Raw genomic sequence first — 27134 nt, forward strand, 5'->3', positions numbered from 1 at the left:
ACATATTTGCATGCATTCAATTTTTTTATAAATTTTTTTGTTGGCTTCCTGGTATGGGGGTAGCGCGTCTTCCCCGTGATCTGGGCTTCCTGGGTTGGAGTCCCGGTTTGGGTATGGTTGATCTTCCGTTGTTCTGTCTGTGAGATGTTTGAACGTGCCCTCCTGTAAAAAGGAGTTGTGCAAGCGAATGAGTGATGTGTGAGTAGCTAAGTCGTACTCTTGGCCCTAGTTAGCGCTACTAAACCCTCCCCCCCCCACACTGGCTTAAAATCGCTGTCTTCTTCGCTAACAGCGGGCTTGTCCATGGCAAATGCCATGAGAAACAACAACAACAATAAATGTTTTCGACAAATGCCGATTTCTTTAAATTATATGATCGACTTTACTTTTATTTTCGCATCTTCAGAAAAAAAAATTGCATATAATTGTGAGATATCGGTCTGGAATTAAACATAAATCAATTATAAATTCATATAGGAAACTCGGAGAAATTTATAAATGTTTTTCGAAAAAAAAAAACTGAATAAGGCAATTTTCAATGACAATCAACAATATTTTTTTAGAAATTTCAAGAATTGAAAATATTGATTATTTTAAAATAAAAATTTATTCAACCACATATAATAAAAAAAATCATTATAATAATATATCTAAAAAATTACTTCAAAAACTGAGTTTATTAAAAATGGTCAACAATTTCACCATCTTGCCCCCGTTTTCTCTACGTAGTAAAATTGATACACTAATTCGGTGATTTGAAATATTGCAAATATTTACCAAATGCTACGGTGTAGAATTCATTAAAATATTTATTAAGAAGTAGCAACTTTGATACAAAATAAAATAGCAAAAACATTGCAAAAAGTTTTGAAAAATAATTTTTTTTTCTCTTTTTTTACTTTCGAATCCAATTACTTTTCTGATTTTCTGGTTTATTTTTTGGTTATTAGAAGCTGCTTTTAGGAACAGTAGTCCATTGTACTGGCTCCTTGGATATTGCAAATAGATTTATACCTTAACTGTACCAAATGTAATTACATTTATTACTAATGAAAGAAATAATTTCTACTTCTTTGCTAGTTCTCGAAAATTCATTCTTCTGATCTTCAGTTATCATTAGATATATAAGTGATTTCCAAACTTTATGGCAAATATAATATTGGTTTAAAATTGGGATATTCAACATTGCGACTTATTTGACTTCAACCACCTGTAAAAAGATCAACAAATGATCAAGAAAGGATGCAGCGCCTACTATCTCAGAAGAAGTGCAGATGATATTGCTTTCCAGAATATCTTTTCATCAATGAGATAGGGAGGGGGACAGATCCGAAAACTGCAACAAAAAACTAGAACAAGGATATGTTAATAGAGAAAAGTTGGTTGTTAAGTAATGTGGAAATACTTTATCCTAATTGGAATCTTATGTCTCTTTCAAGATCACGTGTTCACCCAAGATGATGTCGAAAAATCAGGGAAAAGAGAATTAATGTACCTCCAAATAGTAAGTTTATTATTTTTAATTATCATTTAAAATTAAACAACGGGTATTAATTATTAATTGATGGGAATTATTTAAAATTAAATAAGGCAATAAATGTCTCACAAATAATTTTTAATGTATAATTTTGCTTTTAGATACCAGCTTATTCATTAAATTTAAGGTAGGTAACTTCGTCACAAAATAGATTTTGGTTAAATTATTAATTATATTCATAATTTTTGAAACATTTTCTTTTAAAAAACGTTTGAATTTTGTTTCGGAATTCATTTTTTGTAAAATTGGTTATATTTTTACGTTTATATAATTAGCGTTTTAATACTATTCTGCATCTTTAAATATTATTTTCTCAAATTCTAATTAAATACTATTTTCAAAAATTAAATTTTTTTGCAGAAAGTTTCATAAATTACGACTTTAAATTAAATATAATATTTCCTTGTTTTGTTGTATAGTGTCTAAACGAAAGAATAAGTTATATGTTCTTTTAAAGATTTAATATTTTATACAGTTATTTTATAGTTACTTTTACAGTTATTTTACATTTTTTTTTTCAGAAAGAAAATTAAATTCTTTGTCATTTATCAGTTTATAAATTGTTTATCTCATCTTATCCCTATTTAATTTTAGAATAAAAATGAGATAACTTACTTAATTTAGGATCTAGATAATAAATTTCTTTATTTATCTCTGACATTTATAACAAATAATTTGATGCACTTCAAAACTAGACAGATTTTGCTTTATGCCCCTTTTTGGACAAAAAAATCCAGTTTCCGCCACTTTTGACTTTTAATTGTTATATTTTTATTCCATTTTTTTTTAATTATTTTGAATTCTGGGAAATTTCTATTTTTCAACTGAAATTTCATTTTTTTTTTCATTAATTATATAGTTTCTTTGATATTGTGCGAGATAATAAGAGATTAATTGTTTAGTCTCTTCATTCACTGGAATACTTCAAATAATATAAAATTCAGAAATGCTGTTAAGTATAAATAATATAAATAAGTGAGAAAGAGAAAAAATTCTTACATCTTTCTTATAATTAACATCTAACCTTTCTACTTGTTAAATGTATATTGTTCCGGGTTTCTGTCTAAAATTCTATGGCATACTTTTTATATTCAAATCTTTGTAGATTTTTCATTTATTAAAATAAGATATTTATTTATTGAAATTATTATCCTCAAAGTTTTTAAGCATTTCCATTTATAATTCTTATTACTCTTTTTAACATAAATACTTACCATTTATTTATTAACTGTGCAATATGTATTAAACAGCTAAATTTGGAAAATAATACATACCTACATTTTAAAACCTAAAAATTAAGTTTTTCTTTCTTAAAATTGTTTTTATATCCAAGATAGCCGGTATCCTGGCATAGGGGTAGCGCGTCTTCCTCGTGATCTGGGCGTCATGGGTTCGAATCCCGGTTCGGGCATGGTTGTTCTTCATCTGTGAGATGTGTGAATGTGCCCCCCCCCCCTGTAAAAAGGGCTTGTGAAAGCGAATGTGTGTGAGTTTCATGAGCTAGAAGTCAGACTTCTACCCTCGGGTGCTCTGGAGACTTTGCCCTCAGAAGCTACTACAACCCCTTTCCATGGTAACACCGACACGACATCATCATCATATCCAAGATATCTTCGAATTCGAATTTCTTAATAAATCGAATTATCAGTCAGGGCCTAATCTTGCTTTCAGAGTCAAATTGGTTCTGAGCCAAAACGTTTATAACAAATGTTATACTATATGGATCACCTTATTGAATGAAGAGGAATTTATTTAAAATGATAATATAATATTAATGTTTATGCCAAATACTATGCTCCGTGGATTAGTTTACTGAATAAAAAGAAATTAATTTTAAATTATCCTTTGCTGAGTTTTTTTTTACATAAAATGAATAATATGTCTAAAAAAACTCTATTTTTGTTAATTAGAAAAACAGATTATTTTAGAGGATTTTAAATATTTTGTATTTTCTTCAAAACAGGTGTTTTTATTGAAAATTGATAGAGCATAAGACACAAATATGAGATTTCATTGTTATAAATAAGTGATGATATTAGGATAAATAAAAATTAATTTCTTTGAAACCACAACTCTCGATTTAATTTTTTTCTTTTATAAATAATTATTTAAATAAAATAAATTAATATACGAAATTTCTAAAATGGATTTAAAAATTAAAAATAATCACTCATAGCTCCATACCTGAAAATCTGTGAATGGAAATTTAAAAAATGAAAGTTTAAAAATTCATAAACAGAAAATTATGTAATCGGAGTTATAAATTTATATGAAACTTGGAAGAAGTCTTTTCTTTATAATTTTTACAGCCTTATTTAAAAACATTGTGTATTTTAAAATTTCCTTTTATACCAGTAGTTTTTTCAATAATTTTCAGTTTCTTAGTCTTGTATGTCTATACAATTCTGCAATCGATATTTAATTAACTTTCCAATTGAACTATACCCAATGACAATTTTTTTACCGATCATACAAAGAAGCGAATTAATATTACATTGTCATTCAGTTCTGAATTAACTTTAAAGCTTAAAGTTTTTAGCTCATCGGGGAGAAAGTTTAAAATTCATTATAAAATTTTCACTGAAAAAACAAGCAGCCGAACAGACAAGAAAGCATATTAATAAAAACCTGATAAAATAGAACAGAAATGTCATCCTTAATTTCCCATTTGCAATAATAATAATAATAATAATAATTTTATTTTTTTTCATTTTCGAAAGATTATAAGAAAATTTACGTTAGTCAACGAGGGAAGAAGAGGATAGATACTTTTTATCAAGAGATAGAATATAAAATTTATGCTCTCCCGATTTCCTTTTAGAAATTTTTAGAAGTTGGAATGATGAGAAAATGGCAGCGGTGAATGCACCTGATTACAACTTTTCCAACGAAGAAATTAAACTATTATTAGAGTGGGTATCTTGCATATAAACATTTCGTCGAATAATTTTGGGTCCTTGAGGGGGGATGTAATAAGATAAAGTGTTCAAAGTGCTAATATTATTTTAAGGAATTATAAATAACTTATTATTTTTACTTGAAAGGGAAAGATTGCACGATAGTTTAGAAATTATGTTTTATAGTAATATAATTTTTAAAGGCATTTAAGCAAAAATTGTAAAAATATTTTTTTTTTAATTTACGAGTAAACTTTCGTAATTATAAATTTAATTTTTTTCCTATCAATCAACGATTATAAAAAATGCATGTGCTTTAAAAATATAGAAATGCGGTGGTTTAAATTTAAAAAAAATTAAATTTTAGTCATACAAATTAATGTTTTTTCTAAGAAACTTTCTTGTTAAATTAAATTAGTTTTTGTATGCGCTCACTGAATTTAACTTCATGTTTGTAACAACGAAATTGTGTGGTAATTTCCTTCTTTATTTATTTCCTGAAATGCTAAAGATCTGATAAATAAAACGTTTGCACACAATCTCCATAAGAGTTAACAGTTTTAAGTAGTTCAAAATTTAATTACTAATTATTAGATTAAATTAATTAAATTTTGAATCTTTACAAATGGCACCATCTTGTGAGTTATTTGAGAAAACAATTGATACCCCGATTCTATAATGTTTATAATAATGAATTACTATCTAAAATGGAGCGCATATTTTGAAAAAAAAATAATCAGTTTTAACAAGGCTACTAAAAGTGAGATTTTTATATTATTTAAATTTTTCCTACGAAAGTAATTTTTATTTTAAATATCATTACAACTGCAAGCAAAGTATCACAATTAAAATTAAGTTTATTAAGAAATTAGTAAATGCATGGCAGTTGTAAAATGTTTACAAGAGAAAAATTATGTTGGTTTTTTTCAGTAAACAGTAAAAAAATTCAATAAACAAATTAATATTTGCAGGTTCACAAGTCATCAATAGATTTAATCATTTCAACCAACACAAATAATCAATTTATTATAACTTCATGTAAATATTGTACCATTTAGGATAAATTGAAATTGAATCTTTTATAAAGTGATGAGATGCAATTTGTGTACACGTAAAGTAAGTAAAAGTGCATCAACTTTATTTTTACTAGGTGTGACCTATATCACTCACGAAATCTTTTAATAATACACAAAATATGATTTATCCAGCTGTTGTTAACTATTTCTAGGATTTTATATCTTTTTCAAGTATGCTGGAAAATTCTATTATTTGCATACAAAATGTTCTGTACATGTCTTGATTTTGAAACGACGACCTTTTTTTTTTTCAGAAGTCTTATTTCGATTATTTTCTAATTTTATGTAATTTCTGAAACAGTAACAATTATCGATATTTATGAACAAATTAACAATTTTCTAAAAATATTTAAGTTTTCAAGAATAATTAAATTTTAAATGTATATAAATTTTAATTTATTCCTTGGGTACATTTGTTCAATTCTTTCGTTATTTCAGACGTTTTTCTTTATATTTTTTTCAATATATTCTTTCCTTTTTTGCTCGTAATTTTCTATCTATCTATGATATTACTTTACTTCATTTCCTTATTTATGTTTATTTTCAACTTATTTCTAGCCTTCCTTGGATAATTTTCATGCAAATCAATCTCGATTATCTTATCACCACATATAATTCGCAAATGAAATAAAAACCAATGAAAAGACATTTGTTAACGGATTCAGAATGAAAAACAATAATTTGTTCAAAATTTTTGGTAATGTTTCATAAACATGCAGTGATGGCTGTTTCATTAGAGATGTAAATGCAGCATCCCCAGTATTATTTCAGAACATTCATTCTTACCTTATTCCGTCGTTTTATAGACATTTTCTGCCTAATAATTCTTGATTTTGACTGCTTACATATCAAAATATTCATTTGTTTACAATCGAACTTTTTTTTATCATTTCCGGAGTTGAAATTAAAACCTTAGGTTATCAAGTTTCTATTGCACATCAAGATGTGCCACCAAACTAGGGAGAAACAGAAATGCAACGAGAACAACCTATCCCTAAACATAGTGGGGTTCACAAGCTGACATGCTTCTTTTCCCTCTATCTATCTTGCTTTTTTTTTAAAAAACTTTTTTTTAAAATTCGTTTTAATATTGGGACAAAGGAAATATTTTCAGCTTAAGGCAATTAGTATTAATTTATTTTTCTTCTTATCTCTTTAATCAATTCTACATATATTGTAACAAGAGAAAATAAACATATTTTAAATGGCTTTTTTTGTTGATCGAGAACGGGAATAAGGGATTAGGGAATATAAAGGGTTAGCGAGAAACAAGTTTCCCCCTTCAGATGGCTTTAGAATTCGTTCTATTGATCTAAATAAGATGGAATTCAAACTATAGATTATTCAAAGGAAGCGCTTGATATTTATACATGCAGCTGGTGTATAAATATCAAGCGCATGCAGCTGGCCACAAATGGTTTTTCTTTGCATATATTTAAATTTGAAACTATATTTGCAATGCAACTCATCCTATTAGCATTTATTCTTTGGATAAAAAGATGGCGAGAAGTTATTTCTCTGCACATCATGAATACGTCGGAAGAAAATAAGCTGTTGGTAATATTGTTCTACCAAAACTAATAGAATTCCGTTGTAGCTGTAAAAAAAATTCCGTCGTATTCTTCATGCACTCTGAACAAGATGATACAAAAATTTGAAACAACTGAGCAATTTTTCATTTTCTCAGGTAAAAGACGAAATTAAATCTCGTCTTTTATCTTCTATCGTCAAAATAGGTGATTGTAGTTGTCACTGAAGCCATCAATAAATTGCTGTATAGTAGTGTGAATGTTCCAATTTCTTTTTTGCATATGCTGTGTTCCATTGTATAATTTTTTTTCATGCAATGGAATTTGTATTCTTATCCTTGTAAATCAAGCCTAGGCATCTATTGCAGGACGACGATTCAAAGTTTCTCAGAACTTTTGCATTTCAGTTCCTTGCTGAAGTAGGGGCTGGTGTCATTTGGCCATGAAATATTCTGTGGAAGGATGAAACTCACTTTTGCCTCTATGGTCAAATTCACACTTAAAACTCTCTAATTCTAGTAACGGAATACCTTCAAGCTATCCAGGACCAATCAATGAAAAAGTGATCGTATTGTAAGGTTTTGCTGTTGCCTTTATCGTTGGATTATTTTTTTAAAGAGATAACTTGCAAATGGGATTAAAACTTATTCCGTCACAAGAAAATGGTATCGTAATATGCTGAGAGATTTTGTAATTCCACAACTTCTATAGCATGAACTCCTTCAAGATATTATTTTCATACAGGATACTCACATTGATCATTCTTGTAAAGCAATTGCAAAACAGCATTTCATAGATGAATGGTGATTAGCAGTCATTTTCTAATAGCATGGTCTCATCATTCGTTAGATGATGAGACCATGATGATGAGACCTCTGTACGATGTTGGGATGTAGGATTTCCTGAAGGACAATATCTGTTTTCAAAAGTCACCATCTGTGCCAGATCTGAAAGGCAGCACTCGAAGTCATATTCTTGGTATTTTAGTGGACTTACCTCAGGTAGCAGTGGAAAAAATGGTACTGCGATTAAAGCACATTGTTGAATTTGAAGGGGATATATTCAGAAATTTTCATGCTACTTTTTATATTATTTAACATTTATAAAGCATATCAAATATTTTACGTGCATACAATGCCAAATATCGGAGGATATATTTACTAAAACTTTTTATTTAATAAATGTCAAACGTATTATTTTAATTATTTGTAATTCAACTTTTATCTCATTCGGACCAATAGAATTCATTCAACAGTCCTCTGAAGTGAGAAACTTTGTACTATTGTAAAATCATTTTACCTATGCAGTCGCTTAGCTATATAGATTGAATCTATACAGCTAAATAGATTGAAAAATGTTAAATACTTCTCATTTACTTCCACAAAAATGCATACAAAAAATCAAGCTTATAGTAAATTTAAAAATCTTTAATTAACGGAATACATTTTTACTTCCGTTTCAAAGAAATAATTTTGTAAGTGATAATTGCAATCATAAAAAAAAAAAAATTAGATTTCAAAATTGTTATGAATTTATTGCGTTTTATTGATTTCCATCAATAAATAAAAAATTATCTCTTAATATGACAGATATGAAAGACAACATGGTAAACAAATGCAATTTAGTATAGTCTTTAAACCAAAATTATAAATTTGTATCAAATTTTGGTCTAAATTTTTTTAAAGAAAGTTTATCTATGTATATACGAAAAAAAAAAAACATCAGCCATAAAAAAACAACATTAAGCTTTTATTCATAGAATGGATGCTAACAAACATAGTCAGTAGAAAACCGTTGAGATTTTAATTTTTGCATAAAAAGAAATCGGAAATTAAACTATTCAAGGAATTTCATTAAATATCCGTAATAATAAAATACGTGTATCTTATATGAATCACAAAAAAGTCATTTCCTTCATTTAGGAAAGAATCTACAAAGGATAATGATCCCCTTTCCATTAATATTTTTCATACTAATTTTTTTTTCCACTGTACGTCTAAACTCTTATAACTCGAGATCTATTTTATTAAGTTTCCAATTTTTTTTTAATCTAAACTTTTTTTCAATTAGACATAATTTAAATGGGCACTCTTCTTAATTCATTCAGGCTTCACGATGTAATGCTGCAGAAGAATTTTAGCTGCCATTTCCACTGGTCTTTCTATCTATTCAGTAAAAAAAAAAAAAAAAAAAAAAAAAAATTAAATCAGTGAGGAAAAAAAAAAATATTAAAATTTTAGGTTTATCAGTTTAATTTCAGTACTTTTAATAATAATCAGTAGTAATTTTTTATTGTTATGAATAATAAATCTTTTGTCCGTTGTGAGACTATAGTTAAATTTCTGCTCATTTCAACCAATCAAATTAAATAATCGCCTAGCTATCAATAGGCTGCACTCTAAAGTTTCTGTTCCTCTAGAGTCTGCTAATGTTTCGTCCGTTCTTTTATTTTGTTGGATATATTATTTCCTACTGTCCGATTTTTTTGTCTGTATTATTTTCAGCTCCACCAAATTATCATCCAAAAATTGGGAGTTTAGACACTAACTAACTCACATCAATCAACTATATTCAGTAGAATCTTTTACTATAAAATAAAATTCTCTAAGTATTGGTAATATAAACACGATTTCGTCTTTTTTTTTCCCAAGTAAAATAAAAATATTTATATTCAAAATGGAAGAAAGATTTTAAAATAGTTTAACAGAAACCACAGCTTTAAACCAGCCACTGGCCAGTGGATGTAAAAGTTATTTGTTTCAACAATCGATTCTGAGGCCAATATTTTTAATTTTATCATAAAAATTGAACAATTTTACAGAAAAAACATTCTACATTGATCATAAAAACAGTAATTGGCGGAAGATTCCTCCGTTGGATAATACGAGTAGAACAACATATACCAACGAAGAACTTTTATAGAATTTGAGAATTTTACCCATTTGTGGGTGATTATTGTCATTATAAGAAAACTTTATTATTTTTCAGCATAATTTGGACATCATTTCATCATTAATCCATTATTAAAATTGTGATTATTAAGGTTATTCAATTAATAATATTTCCAATATCTTGCCTTTAGATTTTTAGGTAGTTTTCCCATACTATTTGTTTTGTTTACATTTTTCAAGTTATAGGTAGCAGAACATAATTCGCAGTACAGTTTTAGTATCAAGCAAATCATTTCTGCAGCTGTTTTTGTCTTATAAAATATGAAATATACATTCCATTTATGCTGCATTTGCATCCAAAACTAGTCATACTTAATTATAATTTATATTTCAAATATAGATAAAATAAGAAGTATGAAATGTTGTTGTAATGTTGTATCCAATTTATATGCTAACATGTAGTAATCAGCAGTCATCATTTAAAAAACAGCAGTGTCATTTGTATATCCAATATGAAAGAGACAATAGTCCCAACAATTCCTGAAGGGTGAAATAATGTTCAAATTGTTTTATTAAATAAAAATCTCTCTCTCTATTAAATAAATCAATATTAAAATGATAGTTCCATTATAGTACATATTACAGAAGAAACAAAAATAAAATTGCTGATACATGTGATAAATTCGGGAATAAAATACAGAGAAAAAAATGTATCATGCCATAATTACCCCTTAAGAAAAAAATATAGCTATAGTTAAAAAAAAAACACTAGGCTGTTTTTAAGAATACAACTTTAATAACTACCTGATTTTGCGAAGTTGTTAGGAATTATTTTTATTGGTTAGTATTTCATGTGGACATTAAAAATTATTATTTTTTGGAAAATTAGATTTTTAAGAAAGTAAATGTTTTTAGTGATTTTATATATATATATATATATATATTTTATTTTAGCTCACAACCAATGGTTTTTATGCTCCGCTCTCACTCTACCCGAATGATGAGAACACCGAAGATGATTGGCCAGAAGGAATGGGTTTACTCCCAAAGGTAAAATTAAGCCAAACGATTGGATAATATTTATCTCCAATAATACATAGAAATATTTTACACACGAGTTCGAAATAAATGAAATATTAAACACATTCCAAAATTTTCCGCTTTAATTGTCTTAAGAACATTTTTTAAAATTCTTTATTATCAAAAATTATAACAAATTTAAGGAATGAGTGTATCAATTGCATTATGACTGCATTAAAGAATTATAAAATGCATCCCAAATTTTTCTTCTCCAATTATCTTGTGAAGAATTTTTTTATAAATTCTTTATTATCAAAATTATAATGAGATTTACGAATAACTGTATCAGGTTCAAAAACCTAAGACCTTAGTTTACATATTAATGTGAGAGGGTTATGAAGTGTTATTTACTTGGCAAATTATATCATTAGGAATATCCTGTATCAAACTTCAAACTGCGAGAGTTTCAACGATAGCATAACAGAAAGCATTATTTTGTTAAAATAAATATGGTATAAATTTTAATCACTAGATGGCAGCATGATATTACACTACAGTTTCAGTAGAGTAACAAACTGTATAAAATCTTAAAAGATACATTTTTTTTTTATTTCAAATTGAAAATAATTATTCTTTCGACATATATTTGCAGAATATGCACTAAGATCTGTGTTTGAAAATAATTTTCTGAATTATATAATTGCACGGAATTAATTATTTTAAACAGCTTTAAAATTATGCTTTATATAGAGTAATAATTTCTCAAGATATTTCATTCATCTTGATCCATTTAATCATTACCCAAAATCAGGCATGCAATAAATCTTAACCAGATTTTTGAATGATGAATTGTTTCCTAAAAAACAAATTTGCTTTTATAGTTAGGCAAGTTGCAACAATATGAAATGGGCAAATTCCTGAGAAGATTTTACGACCATTTCATCACATCAGATCCCGGTGAAGTAAGTTATCTTCATTTTAATATTTAAGTTTTGAAATTAATATAAGTTAAGTTTTACCATTTGACACAGAATTTAAACTATAACTACAAAATATACTCGATTTCAGTTGAATTAAGTCATTGCGCTTTTGATTTAGCATTTACACGCATGTAAAAGTACCGATTGTCAGACAAGCTCTTAATGGATTGGGTTTTCAATTTGATAAAGGATCTACTTTTTAGATCTTAATATGTGCTCAAATTTTAAGAGTGAGGCTCTCTCCGTTCTTTTAGTTATCTGTTAACTTGTATTCGGGCATCCAGACAGACAGACTTCTACATGGATTTTTATTGAATATTCAATAGAATTTACAAAATTGGTCTAAAGATCATATACCAAATTTCATCCATTCAACTCAAAACTTTTTTAGTTATCTTGTTCATAGACAAACAGACATAATACCAAAAAAAAGTATTTTTCGGACTTAATAAGGTCTTAAACATAAAGATTCCTCTAAATTTTAATTCGAATTTTTTCATGATTATTGTATTTTGTCTTTACATACTTCCTGTTCGAGAAAATAAGAAATGAAGGAGACCAGTCATAATTTTTTTCTTACAGGTCGACGCTTTCAGCTCGTTCGAAGATCGTTCAACCATCAGCTTGATCTCCTTCCTGGCATCGCTGTACGCTCCCACTGAAGAGTGGCAGTTCATGCCGGGATTCAAATGGCAACCCATAGTTCTCTGCTACATGGAGAGACATGATATTGTAAGCTTCTTGATTTGCTTTAATAGCAACTTTATAAAACTTTTTCTTTCTTGTCATGAACTTTTGTGAATGCTTTTTTTTCACTTTTTTCTTTCTTTTCAAATTGATTTTAACAAATTGATTTGATATTTCATTTATAATTAAAATTCGGAATAGTTTTTCTATCCTCATTATTTTTCGATTTTTTTTCTTCAATTTTCTCTATTTTTGGGGTTGTGTTCTTGTACTTTGAAAATATTTATTGAAAATATGCTATAATTTTATCAAATGCAGTACATTTAGCTTTGTAATATAATACATGTAAGGAGACCATCAATTCATGGGCAAAACATTAAGGGGACTGTAGATTGTAATAGATATTTTTGCGAATAATTCCCTTAAAGTTGAGAAATTTTTATGCATACATATTAATATATGATTACCTCAAACTTCTTAATGAAATTTTTTTTAACGAAATGTATTATTTTTAAAAAAAGTAATGGATATATAATTTTTAAAAATTTCAGAATGTTCCAGGGGATTTAATTTTTAACTTTTCCTAACATTTTCCCCCTTATTACTCAATATAAATAGTTTTGGAACAAAACTGTGTATAATTTTAAAATTCCAATTAAGTGTTATTTTTTTAGAAATATTCTTATGTACACTTACTGAATTAAATAGGAATTTTATGTTTTTCTAAACTAAAATTGACTTACAACTATCTAAAAAAAACTCGAAATATAAAATGCATACCCTATTTTATTTTAATGTTTAATCGAAATCTTCATTATCAATTCTATCCAATTTCTTCAAAAATTAAGACACTTGGAACATCTCAAGGATATTTGATTCTAAATTCAATATCATTGTGTGAAAAGTCATTAAGATGTATTTATTTCCCTCTAGTCCCTTCAAATGCTCATTTAACATTTTATAACACTTTTAGTTGAATATAAACATATATTTTGGTGAAGAAAGGGTACAAATAAAATTTCATGTTTTCGTACATTTTTGCTTATTTCCTGTCCCTTTAATGGTAAGTAAAATACATATAAAGAAACATTTTTGTACAGAAATATGGGAATGAAATGAATGGAAAAGGAAGGTGGAATAAGTAAGTGTAAATAAGTAGAAGGTTGGTGAAAATGCTGTGTCCACGAGACACCTAAGGACTCAGATAAGGCCCCATTGCAAAACTTTCAGTTGCTGCTATAACTGCTTTTAAAACGCCAGGTATCTTCTAAACAGTCACTTGCTAGAAGCTACCAGGCCTGTACAGATTCTTACATTGACTGTAATATTATGTACGTAAAAAGCTTTCTTTTCATTTTCTCAGCAAATTTGTTTTTTCAGACAAAATTTTCCATTTGCAACCTCTTCTTGCTATTCAAAAAATGCTTCTTTATACATATTTAAACCACCCTTAAGGACTGGCCCCTGAGTTCAAGGGCATCTTATATTTTGCAAGGATACATAATTGGTCAGTTGACGACGATGCTGTAATTCGAATATCTGGCATGTATTTATCTTAAATATGTGATACTTGTATTTAATATTTTGATAGTACAAGAAATATTTCTAATTCACAAATTTCAAACTGAAAATTAAATTAAATTAAAAATTAACTTCTCTAAAAAAATGTTTGTGTCAAAGAAAATAATGGATTAATTTTATTTGATGTCATAAAATGAAAGCGATATGCAGTTACTTGAATATCTATTACATTATCAATTTTGTATCAATAGATATTCTATGTATCATTACAATAACTAAAATATTATTCTTTCAGTTCTTTAATTACAAAGACAGGTGCTTGACGCAATTAGAAGAAAGATCAAGAATACTCGGTTCACAGCCATTTCGAGAACATGTGAGAAAAGATGAGGTACAATAATTTCTTGGTAAATTTGATAAAATTCTCTATTATTCTTAAGGTGTATGTACACACTTGAAACTTCGAATATCGTTCAAATTATCGAAAATTTTTTTTTATTGATTAATAATGTTCTCTGATTTTTTAGCTTTCAAACGATACCAAGATGTTGTCGATATTCGAAATATTTCTCGAGTTATAATTATTTTTCTTGAGGTGCTTTCATTAAAAACTCTAGTTACGGTGTTTTTAAAACTCATTTTATGAAGAACGATATTTTTCCACTATGTTGCTTCATTCAAACAATTATAACTCAACAAGAAATGAACCAAATACAGTTATTTATATATCAAAATAATCTGTATGAAATAGCGGATGTTTTGTGCTTCAATCAAAGTTATAGTTATAGAAATACATTTTTAATAGCTGTTAAAATGTTAAAATGACAGAAAAAATCTCGCTTCTTCTATTCATCGTTGATGGAAAAATTGTTAAAAATAAACTATATATTTTTATAACTTGTTTGAGGCAGACAACATGAAGACTAATATTAGGCATCATTTCCAACTAGAATTGTGTGTCTGTACAAATTAGAATTTAAGATATCATGTTTCAAAAAATAGGCTAATTAGCTCATTAAATATTATTTAATTAATTAATAATTAGTGTAATATGGTTTTTCTCATTTAAATGAGTTTAAACATATATTTATGATCTACTGTGAAAAAACTAGATTTTTAGAGTTAAAATTTAAAAAAAAATCTTCAAGTGTGTACGTACACCTTAAAGCAATTTTGCTCAAAGAATTAATTACTTTTGTTTTTATCTTTTTTATATAGTTGTAATTATTGGAAATTTAGCGGATATACTACAATATAATTTAGTAAAATTGCTTCATAAATCACAAAAAAAAATAGTATGAAAATGTTTATTTAGAGTTTAAAAATCTAACAGAGAAAGAGTAATATTTTTCATAAATATTTCTATGTAAAATTCATTATTTTGACGAACAATTTATGCATTGCAAATAAATTTTATTTTGTATAATAGGCGTATTTTAGTTTAAGCTGTTTTTCACGTCTTATATGAAGTCGTGAATAAGCGATTCCAGGAAAAGACTAGTTATTTTGAGCTTTCGTAAAATTTAAGAGCAACACCTACCCCAGCATTTATTTTTCAAATTTTCTTGATAGTGATAAACGGAAAACTAAGCATTCATGCATTTAAAATATACAGAACAAATTTCAGTACAGCGATCCGTACACTGCTGGATTAAAAAATAAATGAATAGTAAAAAATATCAAGTTTCTTTCCTATGCATAAATAACTTAGCTAGGGAAGAAGAAAGTTTGAGTTATGACTTTCTAAAAGTGAAGATCCTTTTCATCTAAAACAGAAAACTGTTAATTAGAAGAGCTATATTAAACACTTAATATAGGCTTTTGTGTTTAAAATCTTTCATAATTTTAATAAAATGGCCCAAAATTTTGAAAAATATATCAGACAATGCAATGAAATAAAAGTTGATTTAGAAATTGAAATAAAAATATAGTAATCTATTAATCAATTTTGTAATTCTAAAATCAAGCAGAAGTAACTGTTATTAAAATAAATTCTCTAAAATGTCATTTTTAGAGAAATTTATAAATTTATATTATATATTGTAAATATAATTGGCAGTTTGCTTTCTTGGTATTTTGGCAACACGACAATTGTTGTTAATAAGATTATATATATAGTACTTTTTTCTTCTACTTATAGCTTTATTAAGCGACTAAAATTTGAAATCAGAACTTCAAAATACTTTTGAAATTCGAAATGACACCATAAGTTTGAAGAAAATACGACATTATTCAATTATTTTATCTCTTTGTTCTATATACTTAATCAATTGTGCTTTAAGCGGAATAGGTAGTTGCTTAGGACCTCTCACCTGAGAGGTGTCACAATAAAATCGATTAAAAACTTCTATTTCCTTACTTGTCAAATAAATAACTTCTTAAAAAATACAAATTTGGTAAATGATAAATATTAGTATAATATTAATACTGTTAAATTTCCGGGGTTCGTTTGGATGGTGGGAGTTATATGGTGTGGAGAACGCTCAATCAGCAGGTGGCAGTAGAAAATAAAACAACGACGTTTATTTACACGAAGACACACAGGACAGCACAAAGACGACAACTATATACAGCACAGAAGACGATTATCTTCAGCCGAGACGTGCAGCATACAACAGCATACACAGCAGCATACAACAAATCTCTACTGCAGACAGTAGCGCACAGCTTAGTTCAGCACTAGCTTCACTCCGTCGCTGCTCCGCTTATCTCTGGAAGGCCAGTTCTTAATCGTCGATCCCGACTACTCTTCGACTCCACTAGTCCACCACTGCCGGGCAGCTGCGGCTGATTCCTTTTATAGGTCTCAGGAGGCGGGGCTAGAAGCCTCTCAACCAATCAGGAACGTTCGACGCGTATCTCGGTTCCTTCTGGACGGATCGGGAAAATTCTCGATGTTTCGAGTATAATCTATTTTTGCGCCAAAGTCGCCAAATTCGTCGCAAAGTTTGTCGCCAAGCTCTGGGACCTCCTATGGAACCAGCTATGCTGGGAAGCAGCATCACAGATTCGTAACAATACTTTATCAATTCAATTGACCAGATTCATATATGTGCCATTACATTCACTGAGTTATTAGAATATTTATAAATATTAAACATCTGCTTCAGCAAACCTCTGTATAAACAAGGATTTCTGGTAATTCGGAATTATAATAGGCAAATATATATACATTTTTACAAAGTTAAGAATGTAACAAAATATTAATTTAAAATAAATTATTAATATAATAAAATGTGCAGAAATAAGAAACTTAACTGATCGTCTTATTAAAAAAGATGTCTCGTGTGCACTGCATAGATTTATAAAATGTCTAAATCTAAAACAAGCTTCAAGTCTAAATTCAGTTCTTATAATCATTATTTCCATTTTAAAATAATTCTTAATTTATGTTAAAGTATTAAATATGATATTGTGAACACATCTTATATTTTTAATACTTGTCTGAGCTGCATTGTATAGAATAACATCTCTAATTCAAATATCTTCTGTCTCTAGTTCTTATATTCATATTGGAGCGAAAATAGTGGGATGATAATCGAAGATCAGCTTGATGTCGCTCTTCTGTATGACACAATTTATAAAGAGGTATGAATACTTTATTTGGGTATAATACAAAATTGTATTTATATGTAATGTAATTTTATTTGTATTTGATACAATATAATCCATTTAAAGAAAATGAAGCAGACTATTTTCCATTTATTACTGCGATTTATGAAGAATTAATCTCGAAATCGTAAGACTGAGGAAGTATGAAAGATCATGACATGCAACTTCGAAACCAATCAGCTCATCAAATACATCATCTTCGTGTAATTTAATTAATGTAGGATATTAAACCAGAAAACATAAAAATCCCTTTTTCGTAAAGAAGTGATATCTAAAGAGTTTCATTAATTTTTACAATATAAAAAATTCAATTAGTAATTGACCATGCTAAGCTTTGTATTTCCATGGGATCAGTTGAGACTATTTAAACAAATTTTAAATCTATGTCAGGTATAAAAACAAATCAGTTTTGGGGGAAAGTCTCAAATGTAGCGTCAGATCGCTAAGTGTGCGATGTCGATTGATGGAATAGTATATCGTATCGATGTGACAGTATATTGTATTATTGAAAGCAATAAAACACCAGATAAAGATTATAACACATACAGAAGACAATGGAATTTTGCAGGAAAGCAACAACATAAAATATAGTTTCATAAAAAAAAAGTAATGCTAGATTGCAAAGTTATAATTTTTCCCAGGGTAGTCCAAGGCTAAGACAAAGCTAAAATGATATTCAAATTGCTTGTCATCAGCAATAGTAAAAAATTCACAACTTCCACACAAAGATCATTACACATTAAGGAAGCTACCAATTTGCTCACAGACAGCCACCCAGATAGTACTACAATAACTATAGCTATGAAATCCCACATTATCTTCGAATCTTCAGAGGAAATGAGTACAGAAATAACTCACTAGTCTTAGTACATAATTAGTTTCACATGATTGAATGAGTTTAACGGATAATACGTTAACTCCATATCACAGAATCATTATAGCTCCGCTTTTTTCTTAAACCACATGACGAAAAATGCTTGCCTAGACGACAAGAGTAAGCTCCGGGGTATGTTTTTCAAAATATATAATTCACGACATTGTTGTCACTATATCTTCACAATATTTTATGGTATTTAGAATATTTGACAACATTAGGGATATATTGTAAAATATCTTGTGCTAATAGTTAGGTTGCCCTATCTATAGGCATGAATTCTCAGAACGCTAACGAAAACGTTTATCTCTACTTCAGAAGTTGTACGAAATCTTTTCTAAAACCATAAAAAAAACCATACCATTGATACCATAAAAAAATGTCTTTATTCCTAACTTACCCATTAAGTTTCCCTGCATACTTTTAACTCATTCTCTATACTTTAAAAGCAATTACGTGATGGTAGGCCTTTTCCTTTAGGTTCTGGATTAAACGAGTTAAAATGTGAATGCTGTAACTGGAAAGAACTATTTATTCGCGCTTATGATATTTGTGAATGATACCATCATTTAGGGACATTAGTCATCATTTATAAACATTCATATATGCAAATCATAATTTTTCCCAATATCGTGCCAAGAAATTAACATGTAATTATTTTAAATAAATTTAAAATTTGATGAAATTATAGAATAATTATGATAATGAATGAAAAAAATATGTCTTGTTATTTATTTTATAAGACATGCTTCCATGCAGCTTGTATTATTAGACTCTTAAATACACACTTTTAAACCACTAACGATAGATAGCCAGTTTTATTTATCGTTGGTGGTTCCATGTAATAAATTAAAATTTCGTATTTTCGCTGCCCATGGCTTTTAACATACGATTTTTTGATAGTTCCAAATTCACATGCATACTACATTTTTCATAATCTGGCTCCATTGACTATTCAGGTTAAAAGATGAAACAATAGTTATCAAGACAGGATTCAAAGCATTCAGCGTCCTCTTTCCTCCCTTATATATGTCATATATTTGAATATATACTTAAACTTCAATGATCACAAGTACTTTTTTTCTATTTAATGTACTATTTAAAATAAAATAAAAGATAAAAAAAATCCTTTGAAGTTAAAAATTCTAGACGGCATATTGTTGTTCCATGTCACATAACGATGGAAAGAAATGTACAAATTCAAAGTAAGAATCAAAAGATCGGTGACGTTTATATTATTCTTCAAAGCCACAAACCGTTTATGGAATATTCAGAAGTAAATGGCATATATCGACATAATATGATATCAATTTCAGGCAAATGCCGTGCTGAATATATAATTCTTTGAATGAATTTTAATAGCCATGTGATTGCGCAAAATTTCAAATTTATTATTAGCAATTGGCTCCTCTGAAGCTAGAAATCCTAAACCACGGCACACGATGCACACACCAGGAGTAAACAGTGACTGCTATTACACATCTCAGATACTTCAAAATTTGGAGTATCTTTGAAAAAATTCCTTACTAATATCGTTATTATTATAGATTTAAAGTCCCTTGTTTACTTGAGAATTTTATTTTGCAAAATTTTAAAAATTCGAAAAACATTTAAACTGAAATTTTTCAAAACGTGAAGCGTGTTCTAGGTATACGTATTATTACCGATATAGAAATATTCATCTTTCATACTTTTTAGTGAATACTGATGTAAACAGCGGGAATGCACTGACACTAATAAGCACACAAATTTAATCTGAGAATACCCACTAAAAGTATTACGTAAATGACGGAGCATAAATGTGGATTCTGACGTATCTTAGTACCTGCTTTGTGCTGCCATCTATGAACCTTTTATGCAAATAAAAATTATAGGGCATAATCGAGATTTGCATATATATATTTCAACTCGTATCAGCACTGGCGAAATGAAATTATTTGGGATTGGCTGTCTGTATGTAATGGGCTTGTTATGAAGGAATTAAATTATGAGAATCTTAATACTCGATTACAAGCAATTCAAACATTAACTAAACCATTAAAGATATTGATAAAGGTGTCAGAAAATACAATTAATTCACTATACGAAAAAAAAAAAAAACTCCATCTTTTTAATTAATTCGTTTATTAATTTTTCGACAGCAAAAAGCCGGTCTGAAGGTGCCAAGATGGGCCAGAATGTACCTGTCTGATATGAAGCGCATTTCGGATTATGCATATACTTGGCTCTATAACTCAACCACAAGTTTGCAGTTAAAAGTAGGTAAGATCTAATTCTTAATATAATTAAAGAATCCTAAAATAAATTAGCAAAAAATTTAATTAATCGTTTTTTTGAATGATTCATAAGCATTTATTTTTTGAATATCTACAAAGTGAAAAAAATAGAGTAATCGTATTATATTTGGGCACTACTGCTTATATTTAAGTTTCATTTAATTCAGTTATAGAATACTGTTTCGTTTCAAAGCAAAACTAGTGGTATTTTGGGCATGTCCTCATAATTTTGATTTGCTATCACAGGACTATGATGAAATCGCTGTGAGGACTTTCAAAACCACCAAATAATATGACAAAATTTCTTACCATAATATTACTGAAAATGCTAAAAAAAATTTTAAGAAAGTATTTTTTTATAACAGCATGCCAAAAATATTTTTTTATATCTATTTGTAGATATAAAAAATATCACTTTTATTCTATTAATGAAAGGTATTCTACGATATCTGCACGATGTTAATCTATATCTCGAATGCTGGATAATATCGTGAAAAATATATCTATATCTATTTGAAGACATTTGTAATTTAATACAATTTCTCACGCTGTTAAATCTTGGAATACTGATGTTTTTAAAAATTGAACATATTGTTCTTTCTAAAATTGTGTCTTTCCTAGAGAACATTCTTCATTAATGCAAGTATTCTAAAAGAAAAGAAAAATTGTTCTTGTCCGTGTAATAATTAAGTTGCTTATTCCGTAGCTGTAAATACATAAGCAAATGTAATATTAATTTTGTGTGAATTAATAAATGATTATCTTTAGTTCCGAATGATTTTGAGCCAAGACAGTGAATTCAATGATTCCGATTTCTTAAATATTTCATTTGAGTTTAAATAATTGACTCCTCCTGCTCTTGCCTTTCACACTATAAATGCATATAAGATCAAGAAATTGATATAAGTAATGCGCAGTTGTTCGAATCTATTTCAATGTTTTCTATCTTCACTAAAAATGACTGTTACTTGTTAATATTACATCTATGTCAGAAATGTACAGAAAGTATATAAAAAAAGATTAATATCTCATTCTCGCTATAGTTCTATGAGTAATATCATCTTAACAAAAGAATTCAGATTTCGATTATTGAATATCTCTAACACCTTGCAGGGATCAATACAAAAATAATCATGCCCAGTAAAAAAATAATAATAAATTTTACCAAGTTTATAAAATTTGACTTCTTATCGAAATTTATTTTTAGAATGGCTTGTTTGTTTGTAAATGAAGTAGTTCATTATCATGAGCCATTTTTTTTACCTTGAGGAGGTATTGGGATGGACGAAGGATAGAACCTGGGACCTTGTGGTTAGCAGTCTAGTATCTAACCGATTATACCAAAACAGTTCTCCAGGCAAAAGCGCTGTTACTGGCTTATATGCTATTCACCACAGTACTCTCCCTCCAGTGAGTCGAACGATATGGCGTTGAGTGGTGATATAATATTAGTAGCTGTTGTTTTAATGGGCCTATACCCAGTTTGAATAGCACCAAGCGTTATGGCTAGCGTTGTTTTTTTGTTGTTTTTTTTTTGTGCGTTCTAATGGGCCTCTGGCGACTTTTTGGGTTGCTACGTCACGTGAGTCCGACGACTTTTATTGCGGGTGGATGGCACCACAACAGTTGTATGAAGATTCATTGTCCGGCGAAGGTTCATTCGCCTCATTCTCACCAAATGAGGCGAATTGAGATGCTCGAGGATTAGAACCTGGGACCTTCTGGTTAGCAGTCCAGTAACTAAACCAGTAAGCGTTGTTTCATTCTTGAAATATTTTGACTTCTTTTATTGTTTTAGGTTCTCTAATTGATCTTCTGTCTGTGAGAATGCGAGTAAAGACCATGCATGATAAGAACCCAGATCCAGAAATTATTGTCAGCGTGTACGTAACGGTAAGTAAACAAATTCAATATCATCGGACTCTACATAATTTTGCAATTGACTTTTTTCCCGCATCTTTTACCAGAAATACGAGCGATAACCGCCAGGTGGCGCTGTAACCACTCACCATTTATCGCAAGCTCACTCTACTTCATCTAGATACCGGGTTGCCGGAATGGCTCTCGCTTTTCTCAACTTAATGTGAGTGTTTGTGTAAAAGGACTTTAATGGACATCTTGTATGAAACTTGAAATGGTGTGAAGTCTAGTTTTAATCTTTCATGAGAATTACTTCTAGTTCATTGTCACGTTCAAAATTACTAATTCAAATAGCTTCTTTATAAAGAAATTTCTAATCTAAGATGTTTTAAACAAGCATTCGAAAATCTCGTGTTGCAAAGAAATTTAACAAGTTAATTCTTTATGTCTTTATTATCAACTAACTTGATGCTGTTTGGTTAAAAGTTTTGTTTAATATCAGGGATGGATTGTGGGAATATTTTTAATATTCTGAACTTCGATTTGTTTTCTAGATTTTATGGGAATTAACAATGGTATCTTCTTTTATGCATGATTGATTCAATATTAGATTTTAATTTACACCATATTAATAATATTCAGTTAATACTGAAATATCGATTGATTATGATCGAAGCGGATAATTTTTTATTTGTATTTTTTATAATCATAAATAATTTTATTTAATGAAATATTAATTGGAATCTTTTACGATTTACTTTTACAATCTAGAAACAAACTTTCAATATTCTACTCATAAAATATTTAATGAGCTTTTTAAATACACAGCATTAATTAAACACATGAAATAAAAAAAAAATTGCTTTTAGAAATATTCTTCAGTTGAGTAGATTCATTTACATACAAATTGGCCTTTGGATTCGCAAGCTTATTAGATAAAAAAAATAAATCGTAGAGATTTTTTCATATTGTTAAAGAAAATATAACTTGGAAACACCACTCCGGGTTGTTTTTTTTTATATCTGTCACCTGATTAGAGATTTCCTATAATGTTTATTTTTAAAACTGTCTCTCTCATATGAATACTGCATTAAACAACTTTATAATTCATGGGCAAATCAACAAAAACTTATAATAGCACATGACAAACAGAAATGAACTCCAGTTAATTTCAAAATTTTTGCCCTTATTTTAATTAGTGGCAAAATATTTTATAAAATTATAAACTTATTCACAGATATTACTTCATGCCCTTTTAATTGTTGATTCGTTTAATATAAAAATTTCTGAAAAATAGTGGAGATATTGTAAAAATGTGTAAAACAAAAACTATAAATTTTAAAATTATCTATAATAGCTTACACTGGAACTGATAATTAATAAATCTCAATGTGAGATCTTTGATTGCGCATAGTAGGCTAAAGGAATACTCAACTTCACACTATAAATTTGCAAGAATTTAAGGAATTACAGATTGATTAACAGCTATAATATGCTGCTATAAAATAGCAAATTACTGCAACGCAACTAATACAAAAAAACTTTTCCTAACCATGCATGAAAAGAATTTCAGAAATCATATCATAAGATACATAAGTGAAATTTTTCTCATTAAATCATTATTAGAGCCATGGCGCCATCTAACGGATTCTGAGAAAAAACAATTTCGTGAAATAAAACTTTATGAGCCATATTAGTAATCTTTAACAGCCAAGACATACCATTACTTCCCCAAATTTTTCTCAATTATTCTATCACATAAATTTGTATTTGTATAATGTACTGATAATTTTTACTATAATATCAAAAAATTAAGTTTTTTTTCCCCATAATTATGCATTGGTAACTTTTCAGCATGATTGGAACCTTGCTGCGGTATTATCAGCAATGAAATTATCCAATGGTCTGAGACCTCCTCCTTGTGCCACCATCACCTTTGAGATGTACAAACAGGACGAAGAGTACACTGTACGCACGCTATTCTTTAACTCTACTAACCCAGAGATGGGAGGTGACCAAGTACCTCACCCTTTGGTGCTGGACGGGTGCACTGAATACTGTCCACTCACCAACTTTGTTAAATTCTTCCAACCAGTCATACCGGAGAATTACACAGCATTGTGTGGAACTCAAGTAATTTCAGTCGATTCCGAATCTAATGAAGATGGCGATCCAAATGAAAAGGGAGAAACCATTCTTTTACCAAAGTACAATGACATGAAAGCTATGACAACTGCTCTTTCTGTGTAGAAAATATTAATTCAATGACGGTCATATTTTTTTTAGCTTTTGTAAAATAAAAAATGGAAAGGAAATACGAGCCTTCGGAGAAATGCATTGATTTAATTCTCTCTCCAGAAGGGCTCAAGGCGCATACAAATTGGCGAGGAAGATGTAGAAAATTACAAATATCATAGAAAAAATTATAATTCAAAGAAACGTGGAACAGATTTTAAAATATAAAATGAGACATCGATAATTATTTACTTAAAAACATTAAAAATATAAATTTCGGATCTACTGAAATTTTCTCACCCAATAAAATAATTTTATTTTTAAATGCTGATAAATTTCAAATGTCTTTCGCAATTTCGCGACATTCTTACTAATTTTTAAGAAGATTGCAGATTACAGGCAATTTTTGTTTGTTTATCTCTTGTATACTTGTTTGCTGAGAATAGTTTGAAATGATTCTGAAAAGTATCTTATCTTTATGCAACACTGAGATGCCCAATTGCTAATAAGTTTAATTATTTCTATATTTTTAAATAATTAAATAGAAAATTTGTTCGCCCAACAAATTAATAGTATTAATTTAATCAATCAAACAACGTTGAAGATATACACATTACAACAAAAAATGAACTATTTAAAAATATACTTGCACAATAAACATAGAACATTCTGATTCATTAGCTATGTTTATAATGTGGTGATAATTGGCAAATTCCGTCCAGTAGTTAAATATGTGAGGTACTCAAAGAGCTATTTCGAGGTATCTGTCAAAATCTGAGGATACGCAACCAGCAACCATTGATGGCGTACTTAGTAGTAATAAGCTTTCATTCGAAATAAAAAAAAAATAAGTGAAATCAGACTAATGGTTGTGGCTGGGGTTCTGCATTGTATTCTAACACATTTACATCTCCAAACTTATTAAATTCATTTTAAATTCAATAATGTGTATTAAATGTATTAAGTTTGTATTAAATTCATTCTGTTTATTTTTATTTTATATTTCTTTGTGTCAAGTATTTTATTGTCTGTTGCATTGTAATGCTTTTTTTATATATCTGCATATAACAACTAATTTAGAGAAAACTTAAAATATTCTCAAATATGGCACCAACATTAAATATATGGCAAAAACATATTTTCAAATAGCAAATCTGTCTCATGCATAAATAAAATTTTGAAATTCTGTTTTTTATTTAAAAAGTGAGAATGAGCACTTGTAAATTTTAGACAATAGCTCATTGCATATATTTACTTAAAATTATAATGACCATATTTTAAATTTTTTCACATTTGCAGTTTAGAAATTTTAACATAATACAAGTGTGATATAGAGAGTCAATACCCTATATTTTGTAATTAATATAAGAATTAAATGTTTATCGCGAAGGGAAAATTTTTAATCAAAATACGCAATGAAAGCTCTGTCTGTAATTAATTTCAGGATCTCTGTGGCTGATAATACATTTAATAACTTCATTTTCCAAATGAAACATGAAATGTAGGTATCAACAGACAACTGAAGCATATAGAATGAGAGCTTTAGAACAACAAATAGCATATAGCAAATCATTTTTATAGAACAGTAATAGTTCATCTAAAACTCTCCTCCACAATCAAAACTTCAAAGAGAGGATTAACTTAACTGACTCAGTTTAGTTCTCTCGCATGTGTGTAATATCCAAGGCAGCTTATGGAATTTTCGAGAAAAATCTACGGATCTCAGCTCTTATAAAAGTTATCATTACAATTATTGTATTTTACAGAGCCTATCTTTCTTTATAATACATTTTACAATGCTTAAAAATGGAGGTAAGTTTGCTGCCATTACTAGGGGGGAGGGGAGTCATTGACATGGTATCTAATCAGCATTTATTGAGTAGTTCTATAAATTTTTTCTTGCTTACTATGAGAACCGATTGCCCGGGGAAACAATACTACAATTTTGTATCAATATACTAAAGATCAAATAAGTATAAATCATCTATTCAATATTCTGTTTCTAAAAATATTTCAAAAGAAGAAAATTATTCACTTATTCGTGAAAAGTAGTAGAAAATGATTTTTGAACTTTCTATTTAATTTACAAATTCTTATATTTTCCCGACAATAATGCACACTCATAAGTTAAGGACACAC

General features: G+C 28.5%; 1 protein-coding gene across 1 annotated transcript; it reads left to right on the forward strand.

Moving 5' to 3' along the window:
- The first annotated feature begins 1235 nt into the window (after positions 1-1235).
- On the forward strand, positions 1236-25995 carry LOC129981924 (prostatic acid phosphatase-like). Its single transcript, XM_056092980.1, has 9 exons — positions 1236-1504; positions 10885-10980; positions 11832-11912; positions 12513-12662; positions 14434-14529; positions 17637-17726; positions 20766-20886; positions 22699-22793; positions 24615-25995. Exons 1-9 carry the CDS (start codon positions 1394-1396, stop codon positions 25008-25010), a joined length of 1236 nt encoding a protein of 411 aa, XP_055948955.1. The 5' UTR covers positions 1236-1393; the 3' UTR covers positions 25011-25995.
- The last annotated feature ends 1139 nt before the right edge of the window (positions 25996-27134 follow it).

Source organism: Argiope bruennichi, chromosome 8 (genome assembly GCF_947563725.1).
Source record: "Argiope bruennichi chromosome 8, qqArgBrue1.1, whole genome shotgun sequence".
Classification (NCBI taxonomy): Eukaryota; Metazoa; Arthropoda; class Arachnida; order Araneae; family Araneidae; genus Argiope; species Argiope bruennichi.

Coding starts and splice junctions, on each gene's coding strand:
- LOC129981924 (XM_056092980.1), top strand. CDS start 1,394: ATGTGGAAATACTTTATCCTAATTGGAATCTTATGTCTCTTTCAAGAT. Junction 10,981..11,831: donor GAATGGGTTTACTCCCAAAG/GTAAAATTAAGC, acceptor TTGCTTTTATAG/TTAGGCAAGTTGCAACAATA. Junction 17,727..20,765: donor ATGACACAATTTATAAAGAG/GTATGAATACTT, acceptor ATTTTTCGACAG/CAAAAAGCCGGTCTGAAGGT.